This window comes from Phlebotomus papatasi, chromosome 2 (genome assembly GCF_024763615.1).
Source record: "Phlebotomus papatasi isolate M1 chromosome 2, Ppap_2.1, whole genome shotgun sequence".
In the NCBI taxonomy this organism is placed as follows: Eukaryota; Metazoa; Arthropoda; class Insecta; order Diptera; family Psychodidae; genus Phlebotomus; species Phlebotomus papatasi.
The window spans coordinates 18,040,858-18,057,826 of record NC_077223.1 but is presented as its reverse complement, the minus strand read 5'-3'; the positions used below and the strand labels follow the sequence as shown (position 1 = coordinate 18,057,826).

General features: G+C 35.1%; 3 protein-coding genes across 5 annotated transcripts in view; 1 reads left to right on the top strand and 2 right to left on the bottom strand.

Moving 5' to 3' along the window:
• The window catches only part of LOC129802891 (transmembrane protein 64), a 17,416-nt gene extending 12,473 nt beyond the window's left edge, over positions 1 to 4,943 (top strand). For both annotated transcript variants that reach the window (XM_055849083.1, XM_055849082.1), the window contains exons 4-5: positions 258 to 521; positions 4,478 to 4,943. In XM_055849083.1, the coding sequence (XP_055705058.1) occupies positions 258 to 521; positions 4,478 to 4,555 (342 nt within the window). In that variant the 3' untranslated portion in view covers positions 4,556 to 4,943. The remainder of the gene's footprint in view (positions 1 to 257; positions 522 to 4,477) is intronic.
• Positions 4,880 to 16,969, bottom strand: LOC129802887 (alanine--glyoxylate aminotransferase 2, mitochondrial). 2 transcript variants are annotated; one of them, XM_055849079.1, is made up of 4 exons: positions 16,791 to 16,969; positions 7,356 to 8,575; positions 5,289 to 5,423; positions 4,880 to 5,185 (listed from the first exon to the last, which is right to left on the bottom strand). In XM_055849079.1, the coding sequence occupies exons 1-4, from the start codon at positions 16,813 to 16,815 to the stop codon at positions 5,090 to 5,092; spliced, it is 1,476 nt and encodes a 491-aa protein (XP_055705054.1). In that variant the 5' UTR covers positions 16,816 to 16,969; the 3' UTR covers positions 4,880 to 5,089. The 2 variants fall into 2 exon arrangements, with proteins under 2 accessions (XP_055705054.1, XP_055705053.1); XM_055849078.1 differs by having other exon boundaries at positions 4,880 to 5,050; positions 16,791 to 16,919.
• Positions 11,761 to 13,556, bottom strand: LOC129802888 (uncharacterized). Its single transcript, XM_055849080.1, has one exon. The coding sequence runs from the start codon at positions 13,329 to 13,331 to the stop codon at positions 11,949 to 11,951; it is 1,383 nt and encodes a 460-aa protein (XP_055705055.1). The 5' UTR covers positions 13,332 to 13,556; the 3' UTR covers positions 11,761 to 11,948.

Sequence of the window (16,969 nt, the reverse complement as noted above, 5' to 3'; positions counted from 1 at the left end):
TATTTTTCATTATAAGAATTTAAAAATTCGTCATTTTTAAGCTTTAAAATTTACTATATATCAAATAGCTGGAGACCTCCAAAAAATATCCTAGATTTCTTTAACATTCTACTTTGCAATTATGTACAGACATAAGGAAAAAGTAAATTTAGGTAGTCAGAAAAAAATTATTTTCTTTATGGGACACCGGTGTTCCAAGCGTCCTTAAAGGGTTAACGGTAGTCAGATATACTGAAAGTCGGTTGTTTTGATCGCAGGTGAGTGCCGTGAACCCCCGAAGTTACCACACAGCAACTCTGCTGGGACTGCTTCCGGCACAAACGATCAACGTGTACCTGGGTTCAACCCTGCGCTCAATGCACGATGTGCTGAATGACCAGAAGACTGCTCTGGCCGGCTACAGCATCTTCGCCGTGCAGACGGTGATTGGGGTGCTACTGATGGCTTGGGTGGTCCAGAAGGCGCGAACAGAACTGTCGAATGCTCTGCTGAGTGACATGGGAGTGGAGCACAAACTCCTGGTAGAGATTGATGATGATTCTTTGGAATGAGTAGTTTTTTTTTTCGCAAAAAAGGCCACTAACTATCTCTTGGAAAATCACTAACATCTTTTTGGTGGTGGGATTATAATCCCTGGGTTGTGTGGTAATGGTGATTTCACAAGTGAGACAGAAAAAAAACTCTAGGGGTGTTGGTTTGTGGTGTGTCCTTATCTTCCCCACCTGTTTTCCCAAAGAATCAATCGCGGTGTGATGGATTTGCCTAAGAAAAAAAACATACACATATCTTTGTGTATAAACACCACCTTGTAAATTTTGAAAACAGAGAAACAATTTATTCTTGTATCTCCTTTATGTGAAAATCACATCTCAAGTTATTTTTGTACATAATAATTATTTTATTTCTCAAATTCAGCGATGGTTAACAAGTGTAAAGGAAAATATTGGTGTTTTTCACGCATATATAAACTTTTTTTTCTGGTGGAAACATACCCATTTAACACATCATTTAACACCAATGGTCAGTGTATATATGATAAGTATTTCTTGCATTATTGTTTGTTGATATTTGCAATCAATTATTGTATAATATTTTCTGTGAAATTTTACAGCACATTGAATGATTACGGAGAAATTTGTGATGGAGATGAGAGTATCTTATAATTATTTTAAATTTTAAATACCATTTTACTTCCATTTAGTCTCATTTGCTGCTGAAAAACCAATAACATGGAAACCCATTATTCCGAACGCTTTTGTGGTTTTGCAAAAGACTTTTTTTCTAGAAAACTCCATTTATTTACATTGAATGATTCAAAATGTGTTAAGTGGTGGAGCGTGTTCCAACTGTAATCCAAGTGACCCTGGTTCAAATCCTTTTCATGTTACCAGAAGAAAGCTGTTTCACTGGACTTAACTCAAAAAGGCTTAGAAATAACAACCTCTTTCGCTCTTCATTAAAAATCGGTTTTAATGCCCAACGCACAATAACTTTTGTTTTGGAAACATGTTATTGACATTTCAATGACAGTGAGCGAGATCTAGATCTAGTCATCTCGCTCACTCTTATATAAAATTTTGAAAACATGTTTACAAACAAAAGTTATTGTGCGCTAGTCATAAAATGCGAAGATATTTTTTTTACTCTATTCTCATAGATATTTTTTGGTATCTGTACAGTTACAAAAATAACCGAAAATAAATTTAATAGATTTTTTACGTTGTTATTTTCGTGATATGACAATTTTAACGCTTTTATAGCGTTCACATGATCAAAACTACTAAAAAAAAACACAATCAGTCTGGCAACTTAAGAGCCGCCCACCTCGATTTCTTTCTAGAGGTAGTACCTAAAAAATCTCTCCGTTAAAAAATAGACCACGCCCCTTTTTGTGTTTGTGATGAATAAAATAAATATCGCACTTTTCATACGATTTTTCGGTCAAGGATTGTTGTTCTCTTATGGTCTTCTTATGAAACAACTAATGGAAATTGATTTTTGAGAAGATATTGTAAAAACTGGGCGTGGCACTACGAATACTAATTTTACTCAGAACTTTGGACGTTTATTTTTTTCGCTAAGTATTTCTGAAAACGCAGTTTTATAGGGTACCTTAGCAGCTCATTCTAGAATTAGAATAAGCAAAAAAAAATTAGAAGAAATTTCCTACTGCGTGTACGTAATAGGTTCAAATTTGTGGGCGTGGTTTACTCAGGAACAAACTCTTGTCCTTTCACGTTTAAAAAAAAAAAGAAAACTAGAACTACTATTTACATGTACAGTAGTGTTCCTCAAATTTGAACATTTGGGGGGTGACTTCTCACTCCTCAAATTTGAACAATATTCTCAAAATCGTAACGGAATTCATATCAAATTCACTTTCCTAAATTAAGATAAATAACTTTAGAGAACATATGAATGTAATTTACTGTTAAAGTAATGGAATTTGTTGCAGAAGTTAATATAATACGATAATATTGAGGAAACACCAGAGAAAAATAGTTCTAATTCACACTCCACGTAAAACTTTCTTCACATAACCTCAAATTTTAGATTTTGAACTCAACCGTCGTTCAAATTTGTGGAGTTCAAATTTGAGGAACTCGAATGTATTTATCTATCGGGGTCTATTTTTATCACATCACCGTCGTTTAGGAACTAAAATTAAATTCGCTTACGGCAGCAATTCAATTGAAACCGGTAGGGGAGACCGGGGTAAAATTACTAGGGGGGTAGACTTAGACAGTGGGATGTTATAGTTTTTCTTAAAAAAAAATATTGAGCGAACGATATAAATTCTAGGCTAAGAAAAATTTCATTCGCTGGATGACTGCCCCGGTCTCCCTTACGCGTATGACGTATAATGCGATAGATGTGAATGAGGTAATGACCACTGAGAAAAAAAAGAGGGAGCGATTAACATTTTTTCCTCAGAAATTTAAAACTTTAGGTCTAACAATATATCAACATTTTTTAATGTTAATTTTACACCTTTTGAGGGTAAAATCAACATGAAAAAAGGGTGACTTTAACCCATAATACACTTACAAAGGGTAATATTTACACCAATTTTGGATCAATATTACAGGGTAAAATTAACATTTCCGGAATGTTATTTTAACTTTTTCGGATTTCTCTCAGTGTTACTATTGCTATTAATCTACACAAAAAAAATATTTTGTGAAAATGTTCGTAAATGTCTGCGAATACCTCTGGAGGACTTACTTTATGCTCATAAATCGTGTAACCCACAAACAAGTTCGTAAAAGTTTGTACTTTTTTCACAAACATTGTTCGTAACATGATCACTTGACGAGCATTTTTTGTACTTTTACAAACATTTGCTCGTAAATGTTCGTAAAATTTTGTCATTTGTTCGTAAATGTTCGTAAAATGTTCAATAGGAAAACAAACATTTACGAACAAATGACAAAATTTTACGAACATTTTTTGTGTGTTTACGAATATTTACGAACAAATGTTTGTAAAGGTACAAAAAATGCTCGTCAAGTGATCATGTTAGGAACAATGTGTGTGGAAAAAGTACAAACTTTTACGAACTTGTTTGTGGGTTATACGATTCACGAGCATTTCGTAAGTCTGCCATAGGAATTCACAAACATTTACGAACATTTTTACAAATTTTTTTTTTCTGTGTAACCAAACATTGATCTTAATAGGTGGGCGGTGTGTAAAATTTTGAAGTTTTTTTTTAGGGTTATGTGTAATTTTTAGTAATTTTTATTTATATACAATGAATAGTTTTCCGATTAATATATCCATTCAATCTTCTACAACTTTTTCAAAATTTACCATTCAGTATTTTTGGTGAAATTCCTAATAATATCACCTACCTATTTTTTGAAACGATTTAATTTGTGATCTGAATTTTATTTACGATGTCGTTGTAGGTGAAAGTGGGGCAGTTCAAGCAGATGTTTTTTTTTAAATGCATTTGCCTAAAGTAGTCCAAGTAGTTTCTCTTGAGTTTTAAAAAATACAAGACTTCTTTATATTCATTTTTTTGAAAGCCATATAAGTCTAAAACTGCCCCACTCTCCTCTATACAAGTTATAAAAATTATGGAACAATTCAATTAGTATGAAAGCATTTATTGTGCGTTTAAGATAAAATTTTCTTTGTATGTTTTTCATGGAAAATATCTTTTGTAAAAGTTATTTTATTTTAATTTAGTGTTTACAAATTTCCTTTACCCCGAATATTAAGCCAAAAATTATTGATTCCTTTATGCCTCATCTGAAATCGTTCAATGTGCTGAAAGTGACAGAAGATTATTTCTTGCAAAAATTAAACTATCCAGATGGATCTTTTCTACTGTGTGATTTTATTTTAACCTTCTTGCATTTTTCATGGCTTTTATTTTTTGGGTTTTTTTTTATCATTTTCAATTATATTGTGCCTCCATATACATTATAAAACAAAGAAAACAACACAGAAATTATTTTTTATGTTTCAGAAACGTTCCAAACTCAAATGGATGCGGAAATTGTACAAATGTGACAATACTATGGTCATTAATCCGCGTATAATTTAACATTCGCCGATTAATGCTATCATTTATGGTTAACATTAGAACAAGAAAACAAGTAATTTTTTCGTAAATAATTTTTACATGAGAAAATTTCATTATTGACTTTCTCGTTGTCATGACTCATATTTTTTTGGAGGGATCCACTGAAGATAATAGTCCCTTTTTTCCACGAATTTTAGCATTTTTTTTTTAGTAGAGTTTTATAATAATTCTCATTATATTTATGTTATTAAATGTGTAGACAAAAAAATTGTATTCTCTTATAATTATTTTTTAATAATTTTTATTATAAGACGTTCAGTGTTGTATTAAGTAAAAAAAAATAAGTAAGAAGGTCAAAAAGTCACAATTTATTATTCTTAATTTATATTATAAAGTCTATCGCAGTGAATTCCGCCGTCTTTTACTGTGATGCAGCATCAGAACTTTTTCCAGGGCCTCCAGGGTCAATTGGGCATCATCCTGGCTGATGCACATTGGTGGCTTTATTCTCAGAGTCTGGAAGAATGAAAGGCGTGAGATATCTTTGATGGAAATCTACGCATTTCGACTCTCCAGGATATGATCAAGGACTTGCAGTGTAAAATCAACATCTTGCGTGTTAATGCACATGGGTGGTTTAATGCGGAAGACCTGTTAGTTTGAAGGAAGAAGTGTTTTGATGAGTTTTTGAGTGGTTTTTTTTCTTGCTTTGAAAATGGATAGAGTTTCTATTTTTTGTATAAAAATTCCTTACATTTCCATTGAGACCTCCACGGCCCAGAAGAACACCTAGATCTTTACATTTCTCCCAGATTTCGATCACATGAGGTATGCTCAATGGTTTTCTTGTATTTCGATCCTCAACCAATTCCACCCCAATCATCAAACCCTGAAAAAATTCCAAGTAATATGTAGGGGAGACTGGGGCAAAAAGTCACAAATCGAAAATTTCATAATTCAATATCTTCCAAGGTAAAAGAGATATCAGCTTCAATTTTTTTTCTATAGGTAGCTTCCATAGACATTCTTCAATGTCGTAAAGTTTCTTAGAATTCGAACTAGAAATTTAGAAAATAAAAAATATCGAAGTCTTTAGCCCTATTTTTGAAATATTTTCCTTGCAGAAAATAACAATTATTACCTACTTATTTTCCAAAATTGATGCACTGGTGAATATTTTCGAAATAATTTGGACTTTTTGAATACGAATCCGCTATCTATTTTAGAATTTCACAAAAGTTCTTTTCTTCAGAAATCCTTTTATTAAAAATGGCCACTTGGGGTAAAAAGTAACATAAGGTATAGAGCAAAAAGTAACAAAAAAGCGAAGCAATTTCTGATGTGTCACGGCGAAAAGAAACGTCATTATCATGTCTCGCCGCTTTTTGTTTGCATTGGTCAAACGATTTGCAGTCTTTTGTGTGTTTTTTTTTCTAAAATAGCTTTAAAAGCGCTTTTCTCGTTATCTCTTTCGTCTCCTTTGGGACTCTGGGTACCCATGGAAAAAATATTTTTTTTAGACTATTTAGAATCGATTAAATTTCGATTCTTGTGGATGATTACAAAATTATAAACTATAAGGATGTCCAAATCTAGGATATAAAAAACGTGAATTTTCGGTTTTCTGCTTCCTTGCAGATATTGTGACTTTTTTGATATTTCTAGACCCGAATGAGGAAAAACCTCTAGTATGACAACTAACAATTACAGATTACATAAATTCGAAAAACAATTTTTTCTTAAATTTTCAAAAAACTTGTTCAAATTCTATGGGTACTCTCTCGTCTACAAAAATCTAGAGGTCAAATGTAAGGTTATCCCGCCAATGCCCGCCATTTGCTTTTTGACACCAACCTTGTAAGAAAATTCCAAGCGGTAGCGACATTTCTGCCAATATGGCCGATAATTTTGACATTTGGCAGCGTGGGAGATTGCTTTCCGGGAAGTTTTTCCTGATTTTAATGAATTCTGATTGTCCACGAAGGGTTTTTTTTGACTCTTGAGAAAGCTTAATGTGTCTACAATAACATCGTGTTGAAAGAAATGTGTTTTAAAGTGTTATGTGAGGAATCTGTTTACAAGCAGGAGCTGGGTGTCTTTTTTAGCACTTCCTGGACATCACAGAAGATACTGGTCAATAATTCACCTTGTTTTAGTTATCAACATCGTACAGGAGTTCTTTGACACGCACAAATAGTTTACAAAATCGATAATATTGGCTTTGGGAAAATTGAAGTTTGTATCCTTTGCGTTCTTTTGGCGACGAGAGTACCCTTGAGTTTTTCAATTTCCCAGAGGCGGCTAAAATTCTTTCTCTACAAAAATATCATATTTGACCACTAAGAGTTACAATAAAGTGAGTTTTACTGAAATTCGTTCGTTGGATATGTTGTGGTCCGGAAAGAGTTATCTCACTTTTCTCGCAGAGAAAAAGGTGTTCTACAAAGGTGTAGATGAATAAATTTTCTATGAAAATATATCCTCTAGGCATTTTTTCAAATTTACGAAAGCCTGTGATGAAGCGAATCAAAATATTTTAATACTCAATGTCTGTTACTTTTTGCCCCAGCATTTTTGAGAGTAGTCACAAAATTACCTCTTAGAAATTGGCTCGATAAACGTATTTCCTTACAAAATAGAGGAAAATTACTTTCACAAAGTTGTAGAGCGGTAAATTTCCTATAAAACTGCGCTAATTAGAAATTTTTGAAGCGCTCGAGTAGCTTATAAAAAAATAAAATATCCGTTTTGTGACTTTTTGCCCCAGTCTCCCCTATAGTTTTTTTTTCTGATTTCAATAAAAGATTCCAAAGAGACTCACCTTCCCTCTCACATCACCAATGATTTCATATTTCTTCTGAAGCTCAAGAAGACCCTTGATCAGACAAGTTCCCACAATTTTGGAATTCTTCTGAAGTTCTTCTTCCTCAATAACATCCAACACAGCTATGCCCACAGCACTGGCCAGAGGATTCCCGCCGAAAGTGTTGAAGTGCAGCGCTCTGTCGAGGCACTGAGCTATCTCAGGAGTTGTAATCACAGCTCCGATAGGGAATCCATTGCCAATCCCCTTAGCACATGTCACAATATCCGGAATGATTCCATGTTCTTGGAAGCCCCAAAAATGATCTCCCGTACGCCCAAATCCTGACTGGACTTCGTCCGAAATGAAAATTCCTCCATTCGCTCTCACAAGTTTAGCCGCTTTTTTGATGTATCCCTTTGGATACTGCACAGTTCCTCCAACACCCTGAATTGATTCAGCAAACATCCCTGCAACTTTCCCACGAGGAAGGGAGAATCTAAAAATCTGTTCCAGTTCATGATAGTACTTATCCGAGGCTTCACATGAGTTCCCATCTTCACAGTTGCATTCCCTAATTGTCTGGGCGATGGAATCCCGACAATATTTCCCGCCCCAGTGTCCGAGAAAGGGATCAGGATTCATAGCATGAATGATCCCGTTGCTGACACCAGGAAGTGGGAAGCGCCACGTGGAATGAGCAGTTATGCCCATTGTGAGTGGTGATGCTCCATGATAGGCATTCCTGAAGGAAATAATCTCATGGTTTCCGGTATGTAGACGTGCCATGAGAATTGCGAGATCATTAGCTTCACTCCCAGAATTCACAAAGTACACCTTCTTGAGGTTTCCAGGCATTGTCTCAGTGATCCTGTAGGCATATTCGTGAATCTTGGGATGCATGTAGATATTTGTGGTGTGCCAGAGTGTGTCCATTTGATCAGCTAAGGCAGCATTGATTTTTGGATGGCAGTGTCCAACAGATACCGTTACAATTCCTCCAAACATATCCAGGTACTTTCGACCCTCATGATCGAAGAGCCACTGCATTCGACCGGAATGAATAAGCAGGGGCTTCTTATAATAAGGAGTCACGTTGGGTGTCAGCCTTGTCTTTTGCAGTTCAACAATTTTTTCATACGTCGGACCTCGATACGCAGGAGCTTCGAAGTCACTTACTGGAAGTGAAGGCAGTTGGGAACTTGTGGCTGATGTTGTGAGGCCTCGCAGGGGTATGTCTTTAAAAAATATAACATTTTAATTTATGGTTTCATCCATAGTATTATTGGAATTTTTAATATTTTATTAAATGAGTAAGCTCTATATGTCAATAATTTTAGGCCACGCCCCCTCAGGAGTCATGATCAATTATTTTAGATGGACAGATATATTATAACTCCCTCCCAAAAATATTACCTCCGATATTTACATTGGTAATGAAATAAGATCCCATGTAAAATAGGCCCCGCCCCCTACAAAATTTAGTGTTAAAAGTAACAAATTAAATGAATATTTAATACCAATTAGCATATGTATACAAAAATACCAAATAGTGTTTTGGGGCTTATAAACTAAATATAGAGAAGGTCTTTTAATATTTCAACTTGTGGTGCTCTTCCTTACAATAGGTTTCCAATCAATTTTATTGTGAACACTTGACTTTAGTTTCCCCAAACAGGAGACTGAAAATTAACTCGAGTTGTGTAGTACTCGAGTATGGCTTCATAAAGGCTTTGCTCATTACTCCTTAAATTACTTTCGAGAGGGAGACTCCTAAGAGAAATAAATCTAACGAATAGCACAATTAAAACAATATCAAAATGAGATAAGTCAGCGTTTTGTGGTGAATAACGAAAATACAATGGTATGACTGAATCTTAACAGCAAGTACTTAATTAAGATCTTTGTACAAGTCATTAATTAAATAGTTTGACACGCAGGTTAACAGCCCCGGCCTTTTGATCCTCCACCATTCCAGGAAGATAATTCGCGCTCAGTCCCAAGGCGGTCTAAGGCAAGATCCTGAATTTGTTTCAGCCACCATGTCTTAGGTCTGTCCTGAGGTTGATGCCGCTTCACAATAGTTTGCAGATATCCCATGTAGCCATTTTGAAATAGCATTGTAGTCGTGGGTAGGTTTACCAAACCTAAGGACACTCTAGCTAGAGTTTCGTTTGTAGTTCTAGTGGTCCCCGGTCCACTAGAACCCCGGTCCGGGACTAACGGTTGAAGCAACAGGTTTTCCATTGTCTAGCATATGTCGTTTCCTGTGCAATTCATGCGCACGGATGCAATCCATCTATTCGGTAGTCCGCGATTTAGTATTCACTAAGGACTTCTCCTACGCAAAGATGCCAATTTGTGCCTAGCTATTTCCAAATAAACTGTAGCAGGTTGTAGGACCAACTACAACCATTCCCTACAACCACCTGGGGACGCGCGCTCGATGGGTACCTAACCACACAGGTGTACGAAGCCATTCACTGACTGAGAGAAATCCGAAAAAGTTAAAATAATATTCCAGAAATGTTAAGTTTACCCTGCAGTGATCCAAAATCGGTGTAAATATTATCCTTTTTAGGTGTATTAGGGGTTAAAGTTACCCTTTTTCATGTTAATTTTACCCTTAAAAAGATGTAAAATTAACAATAAAAATGTTGATATATTTTTTACACCTAAAAAGTGTTAAGGTTATGAGGAAAAAAAGTTAATCGCATCCTCTTTTTTTCTCAGTGTTAAAATATTACTATTTATTGAGTACTTTAATTTAGGTCTTGATAAGTACTTATTAAGGACTTATTTTATGCACTTGAACAAAGGTTTCATTAAAAACCATGCATAATGCCTTTAATTATAGAATTGCCATAGTAACGTCTTACCTTGTACACGCAGAGAAATTTCCAATTACCCAGATTCAATCCCCATGGGATTGTTTCAATTCCACGATTTTTATCTCAAAAATATCCCAAAATTATCCCATTTTGCGATTGAATCGAGAGCATAATTTCTCTGCGTGTATTAGCCAGGAAGCTTAAGTTAAAATTAAAGCATTCTAAAGTAGAACGAAAAGTATACAAATAGCAAAAAATCAAATCTGATCTTGAATTCGATCAATCTTCTTGTCTTGATCATTCATTTCATTTTAAACTTTAAATTTGAACCCTTTTTAATCGTTTTAGGACGATTGGGTCACCCGTAACCCATAGAGAACATGATTTTTCCTGACTACCTAAAGTTATTCCCTAATATTTATACGTAATCGTAAAGTAGAAGGTTGTAAAAATCTAGAATATTTTTTGCAAATCACCAACTATTTGCTATATTCTAAATATTTAAGCTCAAGAGTGGCGAATTTTCAAATGACAACACTGATAGGTTATATGATTTAATTAATAATTTATATTTCCAATTTTTTTTAACCAAAGCCCTCTTGGGAATAGAAAGTTCTATACTTATATACTTAATATTTTTCATTAGAGCGAAAATTATTATACATTGGTATCGTTAGAAAAATTACTTAAATTTTTAGGCTATTTTTGCCCCTATAGGCCATAGACGCAAAAAACACATCGAATCAGACTCGATGTAACTTTCGTTATCACACTTGCACATTAAAATTTTAATGTGATTCACATTAATTGTCGCTTGTGAGCGTCCAAATATGTTATTTGTGTCTTTGAGTCACCTAATATTTGAGGTTTTTCTATTTATTGATAAAGAAGTGGACTTGGCCTGCAAAAATAAGTTTAAATTTACCTAAAGCATAAATATTTTTCACATTAAAAAATTAAAGAGAAAATCGCATTAATTTTTCGCATTAATGTTATAAATCAATTTATATCAAATTTTGCGGGCCAAGTCAACCTTTTTATCAACAAATAGATCAAATTTTGAATATAAAATGATTCAAACACACAAATTATACATTTGGACTCTCACCAGCGACAATTAATGTGAATCATATTAAAATTTTAATGTGCAAGTGTGATAACACAGTAAGACGTTTCATTGATTTTATTTATCAGTTTTATTTTTATTGTTGATTTTCGGTCACCGAAAAGTGTCTCATCGTCCTTAAAGGGTTAAACAAATTACCCTTTTCCAATCTTTAACTATATTATTCATTTGATATTTCTTTTACTTTTTTCTTTTCAAATAATTTTTTACTTCGATCGCTCAGAAAAAGAAACGAATAATTCGCAGTAACCAAATTTTACAGGAGAGCAATTTGAAGCTGAGATTTTACATGCGGAGTATAGAATTTTTGAGATTTAAAATCTCTATAACTTTGAAAATAATTAACTTTCAAGTATAATATTAACTTAAACGATTTTTGTGAAAAATCGAGTTGTTCGACTTATATTCTGAGTCGTCGACTTATCCTTTACAGTTAATCATTAGCAATTGACGATAAAAAAAAATATTTTTATTTTCTTTGCACTTAAGTTTACATTTATTCAGTCGTTTCTTTTCAAATTTTAGAGCACCTCAAATATATTTTTTATTACATATTTGATTCAAAATATTTCCAGCCTCAAAATGAAAACCATTAATTTTACAATACATTTTTTTAAGTCGCACAATCAAGCGATGGGAGGGGCTTCTTTTCTTTTAAAACATTTGCCGAAGACGTGTGTAGATGCTCTTCATTTCGGGCCTCAGGCTATAATTGTGCTTTGTGCAGAGGTAGGCCATATATATTATTCGGACAGCAATGGCTCTGGCCGTAGGATCGGGTCGGTCCCTCATATCAATCACGTGCTCTACTGATCGATCGCGATTGATGAGATTGTGGATATAGTTGCGAATATGTCTGCCATCGGGATCATCCTCAACTTGGCAAGCGAGTAGCTGCATAACCGTTACCCCAAAGCTGTAGATATCGAGTTTTGTGGAGACATAGTGGGGCCAGAAGATGTATTCCATGGGGTAATAGGCGATAATTTCGTAGAGATTATCTGTTGGCATGGGCGGATCGCGTGGCAGAGGTCCTTCCCTGGCTAGGCTGAAGTTGGCAATCTTAGGCGTTAGGTCGATGTCTAGTAAAATATTGTGTGGGCGGATATTGAGATGAATGAGCGGGAGATCTCGGTGGGTGTGCAAATAGTTGATTCCCTTGGCAATTCCACGACAAATGAAGAATCTTCGGTAAAAGGGTAAGGGATTCTCCACCGGATAGATCATGTTGATGTGGTAGTATAGGCTGTATTGCAAGGCATATGTGTAAACTAAGCACATCTCATCTGCCTGAAAGCCAAATCCCCAGAGTCTCAGGACATTCTCATGTCGATAGATCTGCATGTACTTTATGTCTTTGAGGGCCATCTCCAATTGATGCGTATTGATCTCAAAGTGCCCTAATTGGCAAAAGTGGAATTTTTTAATCAGCAACTTCTTTCCACGCACTTCTGCTTTGTAGTGGGTGTTGAAGGTACCTTTCTGGACAATTAGGGAAGGTTTAAATTTATCCGTTAATTTCTCAATGGTGCGATAGGACATGAGTATCGTGGTATCAACGCTGTAAATGTAGTCACAGATATCAATCGGGCGGATTGCTCCTCGTTCTACGGCCCCATTTGCCGGTAGGTAGTTCTTGCGGTAGTCATACTCCAGTTGCAGGGATAGTTTCTTGAGGAAAATCTTGAGATCGGTGGATTCTTCTAGGAGGATCTGATACTTTTCATCCACATACTCTTTTAGTGGGAGCATACCTCTTACGCACTTGACTCTGGCCAGATAAACGAAAAGATCCGTTATCGTACAATCGGAATCACAGAGTCTCATCATCAAGTATGATCCTGGAGTCAGTCCACACCGTGTGTACGTATACATCAATTTAAAGTACCCATAAAGTACTTTTAATTTGCACGTGGAATCGAGAATTCTGGCCAAATTCTCCCTCACGTGGATGGGAAGCACTTTCACCGGATGGTGAATGAAGGAATCCCCCTCAGCTGGGTAATCAAACTTATCATCCCACGTGGGAAATAGCATTTTACACTTGGAAACACTTTTAACAATCACAAACACGTAATTTTCCACGTAATATGCGTGGAAAAACTCAGGGACGACACAAGAAAACTCCACAAAAACCTCCTTTGTCCCTAAATGGCGAGACTAGGGCAGACAATGGCCAGATGGAATTGGGAGTTGGAGAGAAAAGCCCATCCCAAAACGAGATTTTTATCAAAAGATTTGCAAAAATCCGTTACATTCTCTGAATCTCTCTTGAGAGAAATTCTCTTATTTTTTTTGGCGGGAAATGTCGCGCAATTGCAAGGGAAGCGGCACAAGGGACAAGGCGCACTACACTCAGTCCCGGGATTACGCACATTTTTGGGACCGAAAAAACGTGCGAAATGGCATTATGCATCGAGAAAATTTGTATACCCACAGGGGCTTTCTTTTGAATACAGTAGACTCTCACTCAATCGGCTCTTTTTCAATCGGGCGACAAATTTTGTTGACAATTTTCACGTTTAATTATGAAGCTAATTCGCTCAAATTCGCCGTAGTTCTTCCTATTTTATCGTGATTCTTTATAATTGAGCGCTTTTTGTGGAAATTACAAAGGCTTTGACGCCCAAATCTATCGCTAAACCGGATGACATTTTGCCCCATATTCCCGATTGAGAGAGAGTCTACTGTAAATCGGCCGTAGAACGAATTTCGCGCGAAATAAAAGTAGTTCAAACAAAAAGATTCAACTGTTTAATAGAAATGCATTAACTAAAGCTGTCTACACATTAGACAAATTATTGAAATAATAGCATTTCAAAGTGACATTGAAAAGAAACTTCAATATTGAAGCGAATATTGAAACCAATATTTCAATAATTGCCTACACACTAAACAAATTGACTTCAATATTAAAACTTCAATATTAAAAACACCAGTATAGTCAGGAATTTACAGATCTTCTGGGATTTTCTTCCGTATTTTGACAAGAACACCCAAAAATACTCAAGTTGGTCAGAAGATTTCTCCAGCTTCCTCCAGGAAATCCCAGTCTTCTGGGATTTTCTTGTATATTATGTCAAAAACACTTCAGATACTTTCTGTGGTCAGAGGATTTTTTGAGCTTTCTCCAGAAATCCCAGATCTTCTGGGATTTTCTTGTTCATTATACCCAAAGCACTTCAGATACTTTCTGTGGTCAGAGGATTCCTGGAGCTTCCTCCAGGAAATCCCAGATCTTCTGGGATTTTCTTGTTTTCAAAAAAATCCAGAAGACTGGGATTTCCTGGAGGAAGCTCCAGGAATCCTCTGACCACCTAACGTATCTGACTGGTTTTTGATATAATATTCAAAAAAATCCCAGAAGATCGGGAATTTCTTGGAGGAAGCTCCAGGAATCATCTGACCACAGAATGTATCTGAAGTGCTTTGTTTGGGCATAATATTCAAGAAAACCCCAGAAGTTCTGAGATTTTCTGGAGGAAGCAGGTGATTAGTGCTGACCATGTTGGGTTCTTGAGGAGATTGAACAAAATATATAACCAAATTCCAAGAATCTGGGATTTCTGGAGGAAGCAGGAGAGATGTGTCTTGACTTGGATTTTGATCTTGGATGTGTTTTCATTCATGAACAAGGAAAATCGAGCAGTTCTGTGATGTTCTGAAGGACGAAGATTCCTGACCATTAAAAAATATTGAAGGAAATATCAAATCAATTTGATATTTAGAATTTCTTTGAAATTTTATTTCAATGTGACTTTGAAAATTTTTATTGACATAATTTGGCCTAGTTTGTAGCCATTCAAAATAATGAAATAAAATATTGAATAAAATGTTCCATATTGAAACAAATATTTCAATATTTGCATACACACTGTACAATTTTCTTCAATATTGAAACATTTATGTCAATAAATCTTTGCAATGTGGAGGCAATCTTTGTCAATATTTGATATTGAAAAGAAATATGTCTAATGTATAGCTAGCTTCAGTCCCGGGATTACGCACATTTTCGGGACCGAAAAAACGCGAAAAAAATTGCATACCCACAGGGGCTTTCTTTTGAATAAATCGGCCGTAGAACGAATTTTGCGCGGAATAAAAGTAGTTCAAACAAAAAGATTCAACTGTTTAATAGAAATGCATTAACAAACAGTACTCTTTGGCCAGACTTCTTTAATAAATGGATAGAATATTTAAAAAATTTACCTTAATAAAAGAAATTAAAGTTTTATTCTGAAAAGTAGCAAAATCTTTTCAAATTTCCCGCTTCACAACGTAGTATACATTCAGGCGATTCAGGCATATTTCAAAAAAAAGATTTCATAAATTGACTCCCAATGGTAGGCAAACTTGCATAATTGTTTTTTTTTTGTTTCCCCCCTTACCTGTCCCCCCTTACCAAGGTCTTAGGCCTTTAGGCCTATTTTGACCAGTATCCTGTGTAGAAAATCCTTTAAAAACCAAAAACGTCCACAAAAATATATACCAAAATCATCAATCTATAAAATTAAAATATCTCCCAAATACTGAGTAAAAACAATAAATATTTAAGACGGTAACCTTACACATTAATGGCCGTACCTTGCATAATTGTATGTACATAATTCCGCCAGGTGCATAATCCCGAAGGGCTTAATGCCGGGACTGAGTGTACTCGCCTAATTTGATTTTATGATTTTAATTTTTTTCTTATCTCAGTAATTATTTTATTGATAGATTACATTCCCCAAAAAATGGTTCAAAGTTTAAATAAATTGCCCTTTCTATTGCAGCTGTGCTTTTTTGTTAGATTCTCCTTGTGAGCTAGAACACAGGAACAAAATCAAAGAATGGAACAAATTAATTATCAGCATTCTAATTCACTTTTCTAGGTGATATATTGAATAATTTTGATTAACGCTAATTTCAAAAATGGCCAAGGTCAAACAAATCAACCAAAAATAGCAATCTTATCAAATCGTTGATTTGTGATTCCTCTCTACGCTATCCGTAATCATAGCCGTCATAAAATGGTTCATGTATTAATAAAATAATTCTCCAAGTGTATTGATTAGAATTAGATTGTTTATCATTCCAGTGATTCCAGTATTCTAATGAGTATTTCCTGTTTCTTTGAAGAATTTTGCTTCTTTTTCCAAGCTCTATTGGATTTCTAATTATTTTTTGTTCACTGAATTCAATTGAAATCAGAGTGAAGAGGCGGAAAAAATGTAGCTTCTCACTGTGACATTTTTGGATTTTGAGGACCTCTCTCGACCTCTTGATCCGGCTGAATTGCTTTAATGAAAACATTACTCTAGCATTTCAGTGTTTATCAACACACAAGCTTTAGCACTTGAGCTAAGAGCGTATCAGTCGTATCAATTGTATAAAAAACCACCAGCAAAGTACATTGATAATGAGCCGTAAATCTTATTAAAATGGGGAAATCAGGAATTATAGATTTTTCTTGCACCAAAACCTTGCACAAATTGGTTAAAAAAATCTTCTTACTTGTGCGTAAAATAGTCGAATACATGATTCCTGAGAATAATTCTATACACTAGTGACTTTTTCTTCCTACTTTTGCCAATGAATTAGCACCTCCACAATTGACCGCGGTCTACAATTTACTGAGAAATTGCGCTGCATTTCGCGATCCCATCAATCAACGGTTTTTTTTCTGGCGGGAC